The sequence below is a fragment of the Labrus bergylta genome, chromosome 3 (assembly GCF_963930695.1).
Source record: "Labrus bergylta chromosome 3, fLabBer1.1, whole genome shotgun sequence".
NCBI lineage: Eukaryota > Metazoa > Chordata > Actinopteri > Labriformes > Labridae > Labrus > Labrus bergylta.
The window spans coordinates 6,048,526-6,068,419 of NC_089197.1; the positions used below are offsets into that span (position 1 = coordinate 6,048,526).

Genomic DNA, 19,894 nt, shown 5'->3' on the forward strand with positions numbered 1-19,894 from the left:
AGACACACACACACACACACACACACACACACACACACACAGACACACACACACACACACACACACAGACACACAGACACACACACACACACACACACACACACACACACACACACACACACACACAGACACACAGACACACACACACACACACACACACACACACACACACACACACACACACACAGACACACACACACACACACACACACACACAGACACACAGACACACACACACACACACACAGACACACAGACACACACACACACACACACACACACAGACACACACACACACACACACACACACACACACACACACACAGGTGTTATTATAAAGCGGCTCAGCTGGGGAGAGCTGCTCTTAACGCCTCTGGAGAATTTTCTGCTTTTCATTGGCTTTGACGCAAAACGACACTTGCAGACTGTGGAGGGTGGAGCAAACAAAGGTGTGTCTCTCTCCCCTTCAGGTAAAACACACACATTCATACGGACACACTCACACATAGACCATGGTTACGGACACTCCAGTAACACAGAGGAGGGTTAACTGTAAGAACAAGGTGAGAGTGACTTTAAATGCGACATCATTAAGCCAGCAGAGAAACATCCTGTCATGTTCTCTGCTCTGTGACACACCTGTGAGGACGACAGCTCGCACCTGTGGCCGGAGAGTTTTAACATGTTGGAGAGTGGCTCTACTAAGAGAGGACAAAGGTACGTCTGCTTCTTTATAACTCTATTTCCTTTATCGTGAAGTGAAGGGGAGAGGGAGGGGGAGGAGGAAGAGCGATGAATCACAGTGTTGAAAAGTCTCAAACATGACAGGAAGTTAAATTCAGACACCGTTACAATCACTGCAATTTTTGTCAGGCTTGGTAAAGCGCAATGCGTGTACTAACCTAACTTGTTTGCATTTTATCCTCCCAGCATTTTGGACGTTAGGGCAGAAATGCCCCATATTGCATATTCATTAAGGAAAACGTACTAAATGGTCAATGTGTGTTGTTTTGCTCATTTGAAAGACGCAATCCTCACTGCACGCCGTTAGTAGATCAGAGAGCACTTTTTTTGCTGGTGGTATCAAGTTTGCACACGTTTTAAGACACGCAAAACTTTAGTAAATCTGGCCCTTAGAGACTGTAGGTACCACGAGCAGGCCTGATAACTGAAGACCCTTCCTCCCATAGTACATTTAGAGACTAGGTACCACGAGCAGGCCTGATGACTGAAGGCTCTACCTCCCAAAGTAAATTTAGAGACTGTAGGTAACACGAGTAGGTCTGCATTCTGGGATCGTAATGTTCGTAAGGGTAGTACAGCACTATTAGCTCTTTAAGATAAGATGACGCCTGACCATTTAGAGCTTTGTAAGTGAGAAAAAGGATTTTAAATTATATTCTAGATTTTATAGGGAGCCAGTGCAGAGAAGCCAACACAGGAGTAATGTGGTCCCTGTTCCTAGTTCTAGTCAGTACACCAACTGCAACGTTCTGGACTAGTTGAAGAGTCTTTTTACATGCTCTTTTGTAATGTTAAAAGACAAAGAGTAAGGTATTTTACCTGCTTTTTGTAAAGTATCTCGAGATAACACTTGTTATGAGTTGACGCTATACAAATAAAATTTGATTGATTGATCGATAGTTTTGTTCTGGTTTTGCGACATTCCTGATTTCAGATAACAAAGGTGAAAATAGGCTGTCTTAAAATTTGCTTGATGTGAGAGTTAAAGGACATGTTTTGGTCAAATAGAACTCCTAGATTCCAAACAGTGGTGCTAGATGCCAGGCTGATGTCATTAGGACGGTTATATCATTTGATAAAGTCTCTCTGAGGTTGTTACGGCCTAGCACAATAACTTCAGTCTTGTCTGAGTTAAGAAGCAAAACTCTTCTGTTCATCCAGGTCCTATTGTCCTTGAGGCATGTTTCTAGTTTACATAACTGATTGGTGGCATCAGGCTTCATTGATACATAAAGCTGAGTATCATCTGCCTAACAATGATAATTGATGTTTCCTTTATTAGGTGAAAATAATTTGTCCAAGCACAGAAACTTGTGGACAGAAGCAATTAATTTGTAACTTTCACCAGTGCAGTCTCAGTGCTATGTTGGACTCTAAATCCTGACTGAAAATAAAAAACTGTTATTGTGGAAGAAACATAAAGGTTGCTTTCAGTGGGAAATGTAAAAAGACAGTTTAAATGTCCAAGGACGAGATGTATCTTGTCTGTCAAGTTATTTCATGATTATTATTTTATTATTTAAAGCATATTAATGATATGCCATTTTTTCTCCATCAATGTGTCCCCCAGTGTCCCTCCCGATCAGAGCACGGTGGAAGTCGAGGATCCGGCAGAAAGCAGAAGATGGTGCGGTCTTTCGCGGCGTCACTTCTTCTTCATCTTGGTGATCGGAACAGTTTTGTTTGTCTACAGCACAAACATGACGGAAATGTCGTCAGACTGGAACCCTCAATGGCTTAAAAACTACAATGCAAAAAAATTCAAAATACCTCAACCCGCTGCTGTCAGGATTACAAATAAGGATATCTCACCAACATCAGCGGTGACGAACATTACGACTTCAGAAAACAAATCTGAGCCCCAAACTCCGCCTCCTTACAAATCTCCAGGACCGTACTTAGTGGAGTACCCCTACGAGTACCACTTCACCATAAATGAGCCAAACAAATGTGAGCAGCAGAAACCCTTCCTGGTTCTGATAGTTCCTGTGGCGCCCCACAACAGGGCGCACCGCGACATCATCCGCAGCACGTGGGGAAATGAGGCCCTGGTCCTGGACAAAGTGGTGAACCTGTTCTTCCTGCTAGGGCAGCAAAACGGGGAGGGGGCAGAACAGCTTCAGGAGCAGCTGCTGCAGGAAAGCAAAGAGCACGGAGATCTGATCCAGAGCAACTTCATAGACTGCTACAAGAACCTGACCATCAAAACCATGGTGATGATGGAGTGGCTGGACTCGCACTGCTTGGGCACCTCGTATGCCATGAAGATTGATTCAGACATGTTTCTCAATGTGCCCAAACTGGTCAGCATGCTGTCAAACGTTCCAAAGACAAACTACCTGACAGGACTAGTGGCGAGAGGAGGTGCTGTCCTGAGAAATAAAGCCTCGAAGTGGTACGTACCAGAGTATATTTACGCCCAAGCATATTACCCACTCTATGCTTTGGGTCTAGGCTATGTTTTTTCTGTGGACCTTGCCAAAAAGCTGGTGGAGGCTGCCAGACATGTTAAACCTATCTACATTGAAGACGTGTATTTAGGGCTGTGTATGCAGTACTTAAACATCCCCCCCACTAACCCTCCAAACTGGGGCTATTTTCATGTTTTTCCTGCGCAATACAGCCGCTGCACATACTCCAAGCTAATAGCCACAACGACAAACCCAAGCCTGGATCGTGTGTGGGCTTGGAAAGACTATAAGAAACCTGGAAAATACTGCTGATCTGGATTATGTCATAAAACGGCTGATGAACGGTGTAATATGTTATTACAATGAAGACTGAATTCCTCATTCATGCTTGACCAAAAGGAGGACCCAAACGAGATGTCCGCACATCCAATTTCTGATGAAATAAGTGCGTAAGAAATGAAACTGTCACTTTGAAAATAAAAAAATCCTGCGATAATCAAGAACAGACTTGACAAAGAGGGACTGACAACGTTGGGATCTTTTCTAATAAATTGGTGATGCCTAGCAAGATTAGGGTGTGGGATCTTTACTTTCTTCTCCAAAAGACATAAAATGTTAATTACTTGCCTGCAGCCTTCATTTTGAATGTCTAACTGGATGTGGGATAGCATTTTGCTAACATGAAAGCTTTCTTTTAACTGTCACACCTGAATAACTGGATTTGCCCCCTGCTGGCCATAATAGAGACTGCAGGTTTGAGGTGCTTCAGCATTGATTTCACTTTGGAGAGTAGAAGCTACGTCCACTTCCTATGAACAGTCGATGTTTTATAACCAGCAATGTCAGAATCATTTTTCTGACCTGCTGTTTTGAAAATAGTGAAAGAGATGGAGCCAGAAGGTTAAAAACATGTACAAATATATCTTTCTATTTTTTATGGACGGTTGGGGATTTAACTTATATGAAGGAAAAAAATGGTAACATAAGGAGTGTTGGATTTATGAAGGTTGTTTGATGTCTAAAGTAAAGATGAATTTTACTAGAGCTCCAATAAAGTTAATTCTGTGGCCTTCAATGTGATTTCACTGCTTTGTGGATTTTTTGGCAGCAGAGAAACGCTGCTCTCACTCATGGATCTGGAAGCGTGTTGAGACACATTGCAGTTTCCAGAGAGGATATGTGGGTTATTCCTCCTCATGACGGGGTAGGGCGGAGACTATAGCCAATGAAAAGAAATTCTCATGATGTTATCTGAAAGAGAGTCCGCCTGTTAAGTCTTTAAACAGGAGCGGTAAAAATGGAGAGACAGAGTTTGTTGATCATCTTTACAAGTTTGTAAAGGAGTTATGTTACTTTCACTGAAACGTAATTTCATCACCCACACATTTACAAAGGGGGAGAACAGTCTGACTGTGTGTGTATGTGGAGATCCCGCTGTGCCGTAACGCAATGTGACTCCATAATACGCCGTCACAGAATCAATATGAATGTAGAAAGACGTGATGGCGGCTGAGCCAGGCACCATGGCCAAAAAGGCAGTTTCAAAAGGGTCACAGACTCGTTTCAGGCTTTTCACTGAATATTCGGGGGAAAAGTTTTCAACATTTGATACTTTAATACTCTTTTGAACCACGTGTTTGAAAACGAATCAACCTCAATTGTTTTGATGATCAGTAATATTGAAACGAACCGAAGCATTAAAAAAAAACAAAAAACTCTTCCGTCACATTTTAACTCTTTAGCTCTAGGACTTCTATTTGTGTTGCCGTGGTGACAAAAAAGGTATCAAGGTAAAAATTCTGGTGCATAATGTTATCTTGTATCAATAAAGTTCATTTTGGGTTTGAACATTTTCAGAATAAAATCGTAAATTCCTTGACTTCATTCTCGTTGAGTTTATATTCTCACAACATATTTCTGTCAGCAGAATTCTTAAACACCTGCACATCATGTTTCCAAGCTGTTGCTGCCAATTCCCCTCAGTCACTTTGACATTTTTCATTTTTGTTTTGTTGTAAACACAAGTGACATAAGACGAGTACAGAAAACCAGTTTGGTTTCAGCTCACCGGTCAGACTGGTCCAACACCCCCCGTCCCCCAGTTTTTCGACCCTCTCTTACGTTAGCATACATTCAGGGCGGAGAGCCTTCAGTTTCGTTGGGGGGGGGGGGGAGTGATCAGAAATCTTTGCAGCCAGTGAAGCAAGTTCCTGATTTGTCCAGAGAGATCACATTTGTGAGAGCTATCAGTTCTTGTTTGAATTCTATTGAACTATGAATGTTGCAAAACTAACGGACAGACCCGCAAATATGTTGAGTATTTTGTTAATGTTGACAGATGGATTTGAGAGGCTTTGTTTACCCAGACGGCGTAACGTGGCAAACTAAACATCTGCCAAGCCGAGCACCTGTTGGTGTTTTTGTTTATTTACCACAAAGGGTCACCTGTTTATTTCCACTTAGATATCTCATTCATGTTGTTTTATCTGACATCCTTTACTGTCCTGCTTTTAGTTCTTTAGTTCGTATGATGTCTCGGTTTGAGAATCGACATGTTTTCATCCAGTTATCTCATCCCTACAACAACAACTGTTGTTACATAAAGACACCCATCGATGGAGTAACTGTGTTTTTTCTATCTTGGTCTCTCTGACAGTTTGTTTTACTCCACACATCCTGTTGTAAAGCAGAGACACCTAGTGGACATAATGTGTATTACAGTCGGATAAAGACAAACCTAATGAAGACCTCACACGCCGTTTTTCACTCATCACGCGAATCTTCCCGCCCTTATTTCCGTCATAAATCGGTCACACAAACACGATAAACATATTTCTTTGGATTAACTGTCACTTACCCTTTTAAAGACGACCAATTTCCCGATGTTACTCCTTAGAAAACGTCCGTAATCTCGCTTTGAAAACGGAGGACAAAAAAAGAGGTACCTGCTAACAGCAGAACCTGCCTGAGAAATGTTATATTTTTTTATTTAATTTGGTCTAAAACTAAACTAATGAAAGTTGTCTGTACACCCATGGGCTCTCTGGAAACCAGAAGAGCTGGTTGTTGATCCGGCATTATTTTATATGAACAGAATATTGAACAGCCTGAAATAAACTACGTTACTTTAGAAATAAATTAATTCCAGGATGACTTCCGGTTTCCTTCTACCTAGGATTATAGGAGTTGTAGTTATAAAACCTTGAACACGATATCAACGGATTTAGTTGAAAAACAAAGACAAACTATCATTAACCTTTAAAAGAACCTGTTTCTGTTTCGATATGAATATTTGGGAGATTATCCGTTAAATATATTAGTGATAAAATATTAAATTATAATTCTTTTTTTAAATTCATCACATTAGTTTTGATTGAGTGCAGAGAAAAAAGAAAGTTAGTCGGCTGTAATGAAGATGCAGTTATAAGGAGACAAAGACACATTCAAAAAAAGTCAAATCAGGACAAACTCTTTAATTCAGGGAGAATTTCATGTAAAATGTGAAAAGGAACAGTAACAAAGTTGAACAAACATTTGAGATGAAACAGCGCAGGAGTCATGAGGCTTGTTTGTTAAGTATCCTCCTTTATTCAAACTTCAGGATCACAGTTTTAAACTAAAAAAACATTACCTCGTTAAAAATCCCAAAGAGAAAGAAGATGTTAGAATAAATTTATAAAAATGTATGGAGTTACATTTAGAGATGTCTTAAAGCTTTTTTTCCAGCAGAGGGCAGCATTCACAGCTTTATAAAGACAACCCCTTAATCCTACGTTCCCTCTGAGGAAAGTAATAAAAAATATAAAACTAAACAAATTACTTCAAATTACTTTAAATTATTTAAAAAGTAAAAAGTGTAAACATAATAAAATAATATCAAAAATGAAAACAGTCAAATAAAACATACAATAATTAAAAATAATAAGATAAATAAAATGCAAAAAAATCATTACAACATAATAAAATAAAAAAATAAAAACAATACTGAAAGAATAAAAAAATAATAATATTTAAAATTTGTCACCAAACTTTTATTTATTTTTAACAAAAATGCAGTTGTACATTATGTTGTACATTCAGTAGAAGCTCTGTTGAGATACACAGGAAAGAAAAAGAAACCTGCTCATGATGTCATACTCCTTTTTATAGCATCAACTAACGTTTTGAAACTAAACTTCTCTGAGAAATGAACACCTGGACATCAGTCGGCAAGATAGTAACTAACTATAATGACAGAATCCGGGGTTGGACAAAAAGTATTTGACGTGTACTTTGATTTAATAGTTTGACTAATGTCCTGTCTGTTAACATGGAGGAGGCGGAGCTTATGACGTATACTGCAGCCAGTCAGCAGAGGAGGCTCTAAATATTTTGGCTTCACTCACAGGTGGCTGTATCTTCTTAATATAATGCAAATCAGACTGAAAATATGTTTTTTTAATGACTTAGCATGGTCACGGTACGGTTTTATTTAATTATTTAATGAGAAGCAGACTGTTCAAAAGAAGCACTTCACGGCTGTATTTATGTGAGCTTTTATGTGTGAGATGCCTTTGAATAAACATTTCTAATCATTTAGTGTTCCAAAGCAAATCAAGGGTAGAGTGTGTCTGTTTTTAAGTTGTTTTTTTGTAGATTTTTTTACCTTAATTTATGTGACTACTGCATTTTTTAAGCACCTCCACAGCTTCTTTTTTAACTTTCTTATTGTGTAGTGGAATTTGTTACCCGATAGTACGCAGACCCCCAAGGTTGAAGGAAAAAAATGTATACATAGCCATTTGTGTGAACATTTTAGAAATCCTCGGAACATTTTACAAATCTGTGCGAATGGCACATGAAAAGACAGCTTAAGCGTCTCCAGCACAGAGACCTTTTGGTTAAAGTATCATGTTGTGTTATTTGTTGTAGTTTGGTACCACACAGGTGCAGGCCACAGGTACGGTGATGAAGTCTTTACTCAGTCTGTATCGGTTTCCTCCACAGCGAGTCCTCCTGAAGACGAGCAGCGAGGCGTTCACTTGCACTGAGTTGTAGTTCCAGTCTTCTTGTCCATTCAGGATGCAGTGTTCACAGAGACAGTCTGCAAAGGCGATCACAGCAGGGATCCTCTCCGTGTCCTTGTTCAGTCTGAAGCAGACGATCACAGAGAGCAGACGTCAACAAACAGAATCATTTATGTTTTTCTTGTGAGGGTTTTTCTTGTGTGACAGGGTTATAATTAGAGTTTATCAAAAGACCCAACTATTAGAGCTTCTTAATAAAGCTAACCATTAGAGCTTTTAAGCAGAGCCAACTATTATAAATAACTATTAGAGCTTCTTATGAGAGCTAACTGAAAGAGCTAACCTTTAGAAATTCTAATTGTAGCTAAATATTAGAGCTTCTAATTCAATCTTTATATTAGAGCTAACTATTAGAGCCTCTTATTAGAGCTTCAAATGTAGCTTCTTATTAGAGCTTCTATTAAATCTTTATATTAGAGCTAACTCTTAGAGCTTCTTATTAAAGCTAACTTTTAGAGCTAACCATTTGAACTTATAGTTGGAGCTAACTATTTGAGCCTGCAATTAGAGCTTCTTAATATAGCTTCAAACGTAGCTTCTTATTAGAGCTTCTTATCATAGCTAGAATTAGAGCGTCTTATTAGAGCTTCTAATTAAATCTTTACATTAGAGCTAACTGTTAGAGCTTCTAATCAGAGCTTACTACTAAAGCTTCTTATTAGAGCTAATATTAGAGCTAACTATTAGGGTTTCTTATTAGAACTTCTTAATGGGTTAACTATTAGAGTATTACTTAGAGCTCAGTATTAGTTTTTTATTAGAGCTAACTATAAGAGCTTCTAATCAGAGCTAAGGATTGTAACTTTTAATCAGAGCTAACTATTAGAGCTTGTTATTCAAGTTTCTTATTAGAGCTTCTAATTAGACCTAAAAATTAGATCTAACTGTGAGAGCTTCTTATTAAAGCTTACATCATGCAGCGACCGTACAGTGTGTGTCGATTGAGACATGAGCTAATCAGACCTATTTGGTTTTTTGAACCAGGCTGTAAACATGTTAATTTCTGCTGTAAAAACAGGCTTTTTAGAATGGGTGTGTATGGCCATCTTCACATATGCACTCCTGAACAGCTCAAGGTAATTTCAGAATTATATCCTGCTGCGTTCTCACATCAGCTCACTCTGACTTTCTGCAGAATAAATACGAGGAGGCTGGAGGAGAAACTCCGGGTGAAGAGAGAAACATTCAGCGGTTTGTGTTCACACATGACGCTCAGCCTGCAGATATCAGGACAATTTCAGGAGGATTCTGCAAGTATGAAAGCTCTACGTGTGACTTCCTCTGCTTCTTTAGCCAGCCTCTAGTGGACACTAAATGAACTGCAGGATTTTGCACTGTTTTCATTTTATTTTTTCCAACACCTGAGGTTGCTGCTTGTTTGTTTTTTTCATATTAGATCGAGTGAAAGGCTTCAAGTGAAATGAGATCTACCAGTTTCCAATCATTCTGGAGAAAGTTCCCTGCAGAGGAGGCAGCCAAGCTAAACGCTCTTTTCCCAGGCTCAGTGTGGACACGAGGAACAGAACGTTTAACTACATCACAGGAGCATAAATAAGAAGGAATTAAACCAAGAAGAGCTTTATAAAAAAAAGACTCAGCCAGTGTTTATACCTGCACTGATAAATGTAAATCAGTGTGAGCTGCTGTTGGTACTCTTCAGTATTTAATGAACATTACAAGTAGTTAAGAAAATTTGTTCTCGCTCATCATATAAAGACTTCTATCAGCACCCTCAGATGAAGCTGACGTCCGTCCAGCGTCTCTGAATTAATATGTACTACACATGTTCTTGTGGGTTTCTGTTATGATGTTTTTATTACCTAAGAGGTTTTATTGGCCGTCCTGTCTCCTGACATGCTTTTTTATTGTAAGTTGCACAGTGTGTGTTTCCTCTCTACTTCTACCAAAGCTAAATCTCCCCCTCAGGACAATAAAGATTCATCTGATACAATATCTTTTAAAAACAAGAAATTACCCAATATTGGCGTCTAAGACTTCCATAGGCTATTTGTTGCCAAGGTATCAAAGTATGGAAGCGATTAGTGATCAACATTAAAATGATAAAGCTAATTTGAAAATTCTAATGCATTAACAGAGATGCTTTTTAATTTTCAGAATATGAGTGTATTATGTGACTCAAAAATAACATGATGATTAATTTATCTAATTTGAATTTTAGTTTTCAACTTTCAAAATTGCACATTCTTTGACTAAATTAAAATGAAGAAGAAAATTACATTTGCTTTTTCATTTTCATAAAATGCCCCGCTAAATTTGTATCATAATTCAAATGAAAAAGCTAATTTTAAAATGGAAATATATTATATATTTATATTCAAAATCCAGTTTGCATTATACTTTTACTCTCTATGTATGCATATACATAGAGAGTATATGTGATCATAATTCAAACCAACTCGAAAACGAAATGGCAAAGTGGACGGCGCAGGAAAGTGACGTCAGACTCCAGCTCCCAGGCAGGCGAACGTAATATTTACAGTCTATGAGGCGAGCGGGCAGAATGCGCAGTACGATTGGTGGCGGGGTGAATCTTTAACACTAGGGCAGACTTTAGTTCACACTGTGATGCAAGTGGCGATCAGAGTGTTTTTTTCAGCGCACACTGAACTTTTAGCGAGCATGACGCAGCAGCTTTATAACCCGAGCTGCCAAGTCTCCTGCATGACACCATGCCCACTATCTCTGACCGTGACAGTCACTCAGCATCTGCACGCCGTGAAATTCACACAGACATGTCCTAAGACCAGTTTATTGATAGATTATAGATCACTCTCTTCTCTGCTTAACTTAGTTACATTAAAAAAGGAGTATCGATTGAATTTTCTGTTTGAAATAGTCTCTCCAGCTCTGTACACAAAGTTTCAATGTCTCATCCTCTGTTCATAATGGCACACACTCTCCCTCTCGAATGACTGTATGAGCTCTCTCTCCCTTTCAGAGGTTGTTTTGTAGTTATTAAAAGAATAAAGAAAGAATAAAAACTAAAACTCCAAAATTGAATCAAAATCAGGGCAACAACTAGTTTGCAGCTTGTACCAGCGTTAAAGATTCACCCCGCCACCTATTGTACTGCGCGTTCTGCCCGCTCGCCTCATAGACTGTAAATATTACGTTCGCCTGCCTGGGAGCTGAGTCTGACGTCACTTTCCTGCGCCGTCCAGTTAGCCATTTCGTTTTCGAGTTGGTTTGAATTATGCTCACTTTTTAGCACAGCAAGATTGAAAACGAAAAGCCAAAGACCTTTTAGTTTTCATTTGAATGATGTCATACAATATGCATACATAGAGAGCAAAAGTATAATGCAAACTGGATGACTGAATATTCATTTTACATATAGGTAAAATAATGCACCTATAATCTGAAAATTAAAACGTGTTTCTTTTACTGAATTTTCATTTTAAAATTAGCTTTTTCATTTGCATTATGATACAAATTTAGCGGGGCATTTTTTGAAAATGAAAAAGCAAATGTAATTTTCTTCTTCATTTTAATTTAGTCAAAGAATGTGCATTTTTGAAGTTGAAAACTAAAATTCAAATTAGATAAATTAATCATCATTTTATTTTTGAGTCAAATAATACACCCATATTCTGAAAATTAAAAAGTATTTCAGTTAATGCATTTGAATTTTCAAATTAGCTTTATCATTTTAATGTTGATCACTAATCGCTTCCATATCAAAGAGGTAACAATAGACTATCATTAGATTTTGACTTAAATCAAATCAAAGTTTAAACATGTGGTATTTTCACAGCTCTAGTACTCCCAGCTCTCAGGTTATGATGTTTTAAAACACTCATTAATAGCCTACAGCAAGGGTGTCCAAACTTTTTTTCTTGCGGGCCAAAATTGTCGTGTTAGAATCTCTCGCGGGCCACAGGTTTTTTTTTTTTTTTAAATATAGTTGAAAAAATAGTAAGACTTTGTAGATCAGAATCTAAAGAAACCCTTTAATAAAAGGAAATCAAATATTTAGATTTCTTCGTCCTACTTTATTTGTTTTTATCTCAGAGCCTGTAACGTGGTTCATTTAGCTCAGGTCATTAAATGGTTAAACAACAGTCCGCTTGTTTGCAAAAACTTTGCATACGTTGTTTTTTCATCGTTTACAAAAAAAATGTGGAAAATAGTAAAATCTGTAGATTTAAAAAAAAACAAAAAAAAAAAACATACATGTTACTGAACATTTTCTGTTTTAGGAATATTGTTCAGCCCTTGTTAACATGAAAAATAAAAATAAGGTAACGTGCCAATCTTAATCAATAAAATCTTCTGATTCTTCATTTGAAGTCACGGGCCGCAAAAAATCCCCTCAAGGGCCGCAAATGGCCCTCGGGCCGCACTTTGGACACCCCTGGCCTACAGCCTCAGTGCGGGTTTTTTGTCCCTCTGGACCCTCCGTAGCTGCACCTTAACCTACCTGTACGTCCAGGGGGACAGGGCGCGGTTCTTCAGCTTCCCGCGCATCTCTGTGGCGGCCTGTGCGCATGTCCTCTGCGGCGGCTCCTTAAGGACTTCCAGGTTGTTCTCGTAGAGTCTCATTAAATTGTCTGAGCGGTCTTTGATCGTATCCTCACGGGTACATCTGGAGCCTCTGACGGCGGCATGTGAGGCGGTGTGCATGAGCAGAGAGCCGATGGAGATCTGTGAACGTTCAACAACACGTTTAACGACAAAGTTAGGAAGAAAAAACACTAAGGAGACTTTCAAGCGTTCAGAGAGAAACTTCAGTTACCATCTGCAGGCTGACCCACGCCATCCTGAACCGAGAATTAAGGTGACTGAACCCAGCTCCATTTTACCCGGTTTATATATGTTTACAGTCCCAACACGTGTAAACCTGGGAAATCCTGAACACAAGTTATTTCCTCCTAATCAGACAAAAACATAAGCCTTCTCTTAACCCCGCCCCCATCTCGGGACAGGGCGGGTATGTCATACCAGCATTCCCTGAGAGCTTTAAATTCTCCAGATTTATTTTTTTACCTCCCTTTGACGCTCTCTCTGCACCTCTGAGCTCCTGTGATTCACTCAAATGTTTACTCATTTACTCATCTGAATTATATAACACTGAAAAATCATCATCTTGAGTTTAGGGGGCGTGTCGTAACCGGGGGATAAAACTGAAACTACAAATTGAAATTATTTGTTCTTTAGAAAGAGTTGTTTTCCTTCTAATCACAGTGATGTGGAAAAACAGCCAATCAGTGGAGGTCTTGACCGGTAGAATAGATCTCTATTGTCATTTTCTATAACACTCAGATACTCAGTTGATTCAATCCCTGATTCTTTGCCAGTTCGATTTACAGTTTTCTCCGATTGCTATGACACATTTCTCAATACTTTAACAAATTTTCCTAAACTCTTAACACACCAGCACACCTAAAACACACGATTGGCAAAACAGTTAATTTCATGCTCAAAAACAGCCATTGTAAACTAAACTCTCACACTCATTTTCAAAATAGAATAATACACAAACACATTACACCATGTCCACCAAAACACTGTAAACATGTCTCAGAATAAAAACAATCTTCCAAAACACTAACAAAGGTTGTCTTCCAACAGGAACATTTAGTCAAGCACATCAAAATGTCATACAAAACACTAACACCAGATGGAATAACAGAAACTACTGTACATTACTTTACATGTGTCAGGTCTGCCCTTATACAATAGACAGTATATTGTATTGATCATAGATTGTGTTTAGCAATGCATTTTCTTTTGAAGCCTCTCTACATTTCCGTTTTGTTGGGTTTAGTAAATGCATGTATTTTGTTTCCTTTGCTGCAGAAATTCAATAGAAAGACTGAATGACCCAAATCAGAGTAGCTTTATAGAATCTACGGTTTATGAAAAAAAGAAGACAGAGACAGAATTGCTCAGTAAAGGTTTTATTACATTGTCAGCAATCACCATGTTGATAATGGCAAGTTCCTGTTCTTCATTTACAGTATAGGTGCTTTCCTCTGCCCCCTGAGGGAGGTAGACTTTGAATCCTCAGAGAGATAAAATACAGTTACATATTAGAAACCGAATGCTTACAGTACCTGTAATACAAGGTAAAAATGATTTACTCTTTGCAGTAGGATAAGCCATTATACAATATCCTGTTGGTTTATGAACAATTCGGACAATGGATGCCACTGTGTCCTGTCTAAGATTTGGCTGTACTCATTCACCAGTCATTCTGTATGATAGCCCGTGGTGTATGACATGGTCTATGATAGTAGCTCTTATTTCATCAGTTACCTTAGCTCTGGCCATTCTTTGAGCGCCACCACACATTCTACCTCCTCTCCCTCTACCTTATCCTCGTCCAGGTATTCCTCTCCCTTGCCTTTGTCCCCCTCTCCCATGTCCTATTACACTCTTTACATTTTTTACATTTTTAATATTTATACCTTTTTTTTATCTTATCTTACAGTATATTTCTACATTTACTGTATGTGTATTACTGTAGTAATTTTTTAGTGTTTATTGTATGGCCTTGCGAAACAGTCTTTACATTTCACTGCACATCTGTTGAGCATGTGAAAAATCTTGAGCCTTCCTCTCCCTTTTCCTGCTACTTGTCTTCCTCTACCTTTTCCAGCTACTCGTCTTCCTCTCCATTTTCCAACTACTCGTCTTCCTCTACCTTCTCCTGCTACTCGTCTTCCTCTACCTTCTCCTGCTACTCGTCTTCCTCTCCATTTTCCAACTACTCGTCTTCCTCTACCTTTTCCAGCTACTCGTCTTCCTCTCCATTTTCCAACTACTCGTCTTCCTCTACCTTCTCCAGCTACTCGTCTTCCTCTCCATTTTCCAACTACTCGTCTTCCTCTACCTTTTCCAGCTACTCGTCTTCCTCTCCATTTTCCAACTACTCGTCTTCCTCTACCTTTTCCAGCTACTCGTCTTCCTCTCCATTTTCCAACTACTCGTCTTCCTCTACCTTTTCCAGCTACTCGTCTTCCTCTCCATTTTCCAACTACTCGTCTTCCTCTACCTTCTCCTGCTACTCGTCTTCCTCTCCCTTCTCCTGCTACTCGTCTTCCTCTCCCTCGTGCAGGCATTGTATTTACTTTCTTTATGTTGCTCTATATTGTTCCTTTTGCACACAAGATCAGCCCAAAGAGGTCATTTTTTACTGTGTAGCACTTTTTGTACCCTTTTCAATTGGCAGCGCCCTAGATTCGTAAACTTAATTCCCTTGTGTGTGTTAGTTAACCCTCTATTTATTAATGTAGAGACTTTTTTTACTTGGTGACACTGCACCTTTAATTTAAAAGTTAAATGATTATCATGCACCTCCTTTTTTTGTGGTCTTACTGATAATATAAACGCATTAAATAAATCACATGACAAATATGTCCCAAGGATCTACCCGGAATTTATTAACAAAAAGAAAATGTTGGTAGAAAAGCAAACTACTGACTTTTCTCAGATAAGAGTTTTAACTCAGCTGACTGAATTAAATGTAATGTTCCTGAACTTTGTTTTTATTCACCCAAAACACACTGTACCATAGAAAACCTCTATTCATAGTAAACACCAAAAAAAGCTCTTAACACTTTTATGAAGTACTAGAAATAAACTTGTGGGCCCCCACACACACACACACACTCTCACAAGCCGGCAAAAATAAAATAAAACAAACCCCCGTTGCAGGCCTGGTTGAAGGTGTAGAGTTGCGGCTAGTTACCAGGCAGGAATGGTGAATACTCACAGTAGCAGAATTCAAATCACTAGCATCACAGAAATGCCCCTCGAAGCTAGTGGGATACACTGGCGGGCTGATGGCGAACTGCGGGCGGGCTGATGACGAGCGGGTGGCGGGCAGGCTGAACGTGGCAGACCCTCAGCAGCGGAAATCTTGTTTCTCACTCAGTGGTATCAGAGTACAGCTAGCCGCTGCTCTCCCTCTCAACAAAAGTCTTACAAACTTCAAACAGCAACAGTCTCTTACTCAACTCGCTGAAAACAAAGCTAGCGGATTAATGGCTGACTGCGGAGGACCGTCGGAGTAGGAAAAATCCTCTTCCCTCGTCGTGTCGGAGCTCAGCTAGCTGCTGCAGCAGCAAAGTCCTTATTTCACCTCCACTCGAGGTGAAACACTCCGGGGAAACTGTTAACTGATCGAGCTGGACAGTAAAAACTCACTTTTCAGTCTTTTAATTCTGCTTCACGCTGCTGCTGCCGCTGACTTCTCTCTCTCGTCTCTTTTCTTCACTGTTTACTCTCACCGCTAACTCCACCGCAAATCACCAAACAGGAAAAATGACATGACTTATTAACAACGAATAACGTACATTAAAATCTATCAACATAGGTTGTACCCTGTAAACTCCACATGTTAGCCAAGTACACTGCAGACAAACTATTTAAAGTGGCAGTATAAGGTTGAAAATAACCAAGATAACATCAAAACACATTGATTCACTACAAGAACTTAAATGAACCTCTTCATTGACAACAAAAACTATGTTTTCGAATATTAAGAGTCATTTAAATTACCCAGGGCTACACCCTCCCCCTACTAAACGTCTGATGGTTATTTTAAGGGATCTCTGAACTGAAAGTAAGAAAAGGTGTAATAGTGTCTTTGGTTTCTGTGTCACAGCTTATTTGAATTATCATGCCTCTAGAAACTATAGTCACAGGTCTGTCAGGCCGTTTTGCATAGGAAGTTTGGGAGGACTCAGCAACTACAGCCGAGGTGCTAGGGACAGGGACGTCTCCCTGGTCCAGCTCTGTGTACACCAGAATCGCTGATGCTTCTGGTTGTTCATCCACTGGACTCTCCACTTCAGGTAAGTCAAGAATGATGGAGCCGATACTGGTAGGTGTGTCATGAATGACCTGAATATCTCTTTGTTCAGCCTCCTGGCTTTTGGCTTCTGGACATAAACAGAGAGTCAACTGGGGTAAGTAGTAATTACTTTCCTCTTCAGACTCTGAGGTCCATTCCTCCTGATCCACATATTCTGTATTCTGTTTTTGACTTTCATCATCACACTTTGCTTTAGCTTTCTGTGCCCTCGTCATCGGTTTCTTTGGTTGCATTATCTTCTCTGATGGAGTAGACAGCCTCACCAAGTAACCAATTGGCAAATGATCTCTGTGTACAGTCTTTACTATGCCTGTTCCTCTTTCTGGTTTCATATGATACTCTGGAAGGTTGGGTAACTTTGCTATTACCACATAGGGCAAGGAGTTCCATCTGTTGTGTAGTTTGTGTTTTACATTGATGCTGAAATTGCGAACCAGGACACAGTCACCTTCCTGAAGTGTCTGATTTCTCACTCTCGCATCGTACAGTCTTTCGTTTCGTTCTTGATTTTTGGAAGCTGCTTCAGCTGCTAGCTGGTAAGCGTTCCGCAACTCTTTTTTCATGTTGGTCACGTACTGGTGATGCTTAAGGTCATCCTCCTCATCCTGACCAATGCCAAAACACAGATCCACTGGTAGCCGCGTCTCTCTCCCAAACATTAGAAAATAGGGTGAGTACCCCTGGTTTTACATTTGAATTACCCAGGGCTTCACCTGTATAACATATGGGCATGCGATTGAAAGAACCGATTTAGAGCGTGATTTAATCGTATAATCTGCATATCGACGAGAAGCGACCCTGAACCAGCCTTCCGCTCTGATATCTCTAGCGTGAATAGATTCGGACAGCAATGGCTGGAACAAGCGCTAATGTTAGCTAGCTAACCTGAGGTCTGTGGCTCAGTTGGTAGAGTCGTCGCCTCTCAACCGGAAGCAGCTGAGCAACACGTCCGATGTGTCGGTGGCGGTGTATGAATGGATTAGTGCTAATGTACGTCTGCTAAGTGAATTGTATCATTTTGTAACATGAGGCCTTGTGCAGCCGTTATGATGGGGCCTCAAATTCCTGCGTTGTCCATCGTCCTTCTTCCATTCATCCCTCCATCCCTCCACTCTTCCCTTCATCCCTCCATCCTTCCCTTCATCCCTCCTTCCCTTCATCCCTCCATCCCTTCATCCCTCCACCCTTCTTTTCATCCCTCCTTCCCTTCATCCCTCCACCCTTACTTCATCTCTCCATCCCTCCACTCTTCCTTTCTTCCCTCTATCCTTCCCTCCATCCCTCCACCCTTACCTTCATCTCTCCTTCCCTCCACCCTTACCTTCATCTCTCCTTCCCTCCACTCTTCCCTTCATCCCTCCACCCTTCCCTTCATCCCTCCATCCCTCCACCCTTTCCTTCATCCCTCCACCCTTCTTTTCATCCCTCCTTCCCTTCATCCCTCCACCCTTACTTCATCTCTCCTTCCCTCCACTCTTCCCTTCATCCCTCCACCCTTCCCTTCATCCCTCCATCCCTCCACCCTTTCCTTCATCCCTCCACCCTTCTTTTCATCCCTCCTTCCCTTCATCCCTCCACCCTTACTTCATCTCTCCTTCCCTCCACCCTTACCTTCATCTCTCCTTCCCTCCACTCTTCCCTTCATCCCTCCACCCTTCCCTTCATCCCTCTATCCCTCCACCCTTCCCTTCATCCCTCCACCCTCAATCTTCCAATGATCCAACCTCGCTCATCATTTCGACCTCCGTCATTACAATAAACTATTCTAAATCTTTCTTGGTGGATAATACGCTAATTATTGCTGAACGATGGGACGATGTGTATATATATATATATATATATATATATATATTTATTTATTTATTTATTTTTTAATATAAAAACAGATCATTTATATAGATGATCAATTACAGGTCAACCCGATTTAGAAAAAAAAACTGTACTGCAGTCTATCAGACTTTAATTGCCACACATGTACCCCAAATCCTGCCACCTGCACTGGTCGGGGCGAGAAATAATAAAAAAGCGTACAAATATAGATCCACATACATACAGCATAGTCTAATACACAAATACCTGTGCATAAACATCACTCTGGAACCGCAGGGAAATGTAGACGCCTAACATAAGAAAAGAAGGAGGACCACATTGCATTGAATTTGTTTAGAGACCCTCTTAGAGTGTGTCTGATTTTCTCCAACTTTACACAACTTAATACAGAGTGAATCCAATTTTCATACGAAGGAGGAGCAGGGGATTTCCATCTGAGCAAAATAAGTCGTCTTGCCAACAAAGCAGCAAAGGCTATCAAATCCTTCTTCGATTTGGCCAATTGTAAAGCTGGGGAGAGAACATCAAATAAAGCAATAAAGGGTTAAGGGTCTATCTTGGTACTGCTTATTTCTGAAATCGTGTTAAAAATAGTTTCCCAAAAAATGGCTAGGGACGGGCAAGACCAAAACATGTGAGTGTGATTTGCAGGTGACTGAGTACATCTCAAATAGTGAGGACTCAAATCTTTGTACATTTTAGATAGTCTGTCATTGGTCTTATGAGCCCTGTAAATGAGCTTACATTGAATGAGCCCGTGTCTGGCACAGATAGAAGAGGTATGTACTGCTTTCCCGTTCGGGGTCGCGGGGGGCCGGAGCCCATCCCGGCTATCATTGGCCAGCCTCGGCTCAAATGTCACACCCATGGCAGTAAAGATGTCTCACATTAACGCTGTGAAATAGTGTGGTTTTCACAGTATTTGCTTAAATACAACGGGCTGCCGATATTGTGAAAACTCAGTTTGAGTTTTTTTGGGGGGTATTTTCGTTTTTAATTAG

General features: G+C 40.0%; 2 protein-coding genes across 3 annotated transcripts; one reads left to right on the forward strand and one right to left on the reverse strand.

The window, feature by feature from the left end:
- Positions 1-341: 341 nt before the first annotated feature.
- On the forward strand, positions 342-5,034 carry LOC110001528 (beta-1,3-galactosyltransferase 1). Of its 2 annotated transcripts, XM_065952532.1 has the most exons (3): positions 342-717; positions 2,315-3,139; positions 3,368-5,034. In XM_065952532.1, exons 1-3 carry the CDS (start codon positions 683-685, stop codon positions 3,465-3,467), a joined length of 960 nt encoding a protein of 319 aa, XP_065808604.1. In that variant the 5' UTR covers positions 342-682; the 3' UTR covers positions 3,468-5,034. The 2 variants fall into 2 exon arrangements, with proteins under 2 accessions (XP_065808604.1, XP_020512687.2); XM_020657031.3 differs by having other exon boundaries at positions 353-717; positions 2,315-5,034.
- Positions 5,035-6,608: 1,574 nt separating this feature from the next.
- Positions 6,609-13,232, reverse strand: LOC110001530 (interleukin-17C). The gene is made up of 3 exons (XM_020657033.3): positions 12,978-13,232; positions 12,663-12,886; positions 6,609-8,285 (listed from the first exon to the last, which is right to left on the reverse strand). Exons 1-3 carry the CDS (start codon positions 12,999-13,001, stop codon positions 8,054-8,056), a joined length of 480 nt encoding a protein of 159 aa, XP_020512689.1. The 5' UTR covers positions 13,002-13,232; the 3' UTR covers positions 6,609-8,053.
- Between the last annotated feature and the right edge of the window lie 6,662 nt (positions 13,233-19,894).

Coding starts and splice junctions, on each gene's coding strand:
- LOC110001530 (XM_020657033.3), bottom strand. CDS start 13,001: ATGGCGTGGGTCAGCCTGCAGATG. Junction 12,887..12,977: donor CGTGGGTCAGCCTGCAGATG/GTAACTGAAGTT, acceptor GAACGTTCACAG/ATCTCCATCGGCTCTCTGCT. Junction 8,286..12,662: donor CTGTCCCCCTGGACGTACAG/GTAGGTTAAGGT, acceptor CGTCTGCTTCAG/ACTGAACAAGGACACGGAGA.
- LOC110001528 (XM_020657031.3), top strand. CDS start 683: ATGTTGGAGAGTGGCTCTACTAAGAGAGGACAAAG. Junction 718..2,314: donor TCTACTAAGAGAGGACAAAG/GTACGTCTGCTT, acceptor TGTGTCCCCCAG/TGTCCCTCCCGATCAGAGCA.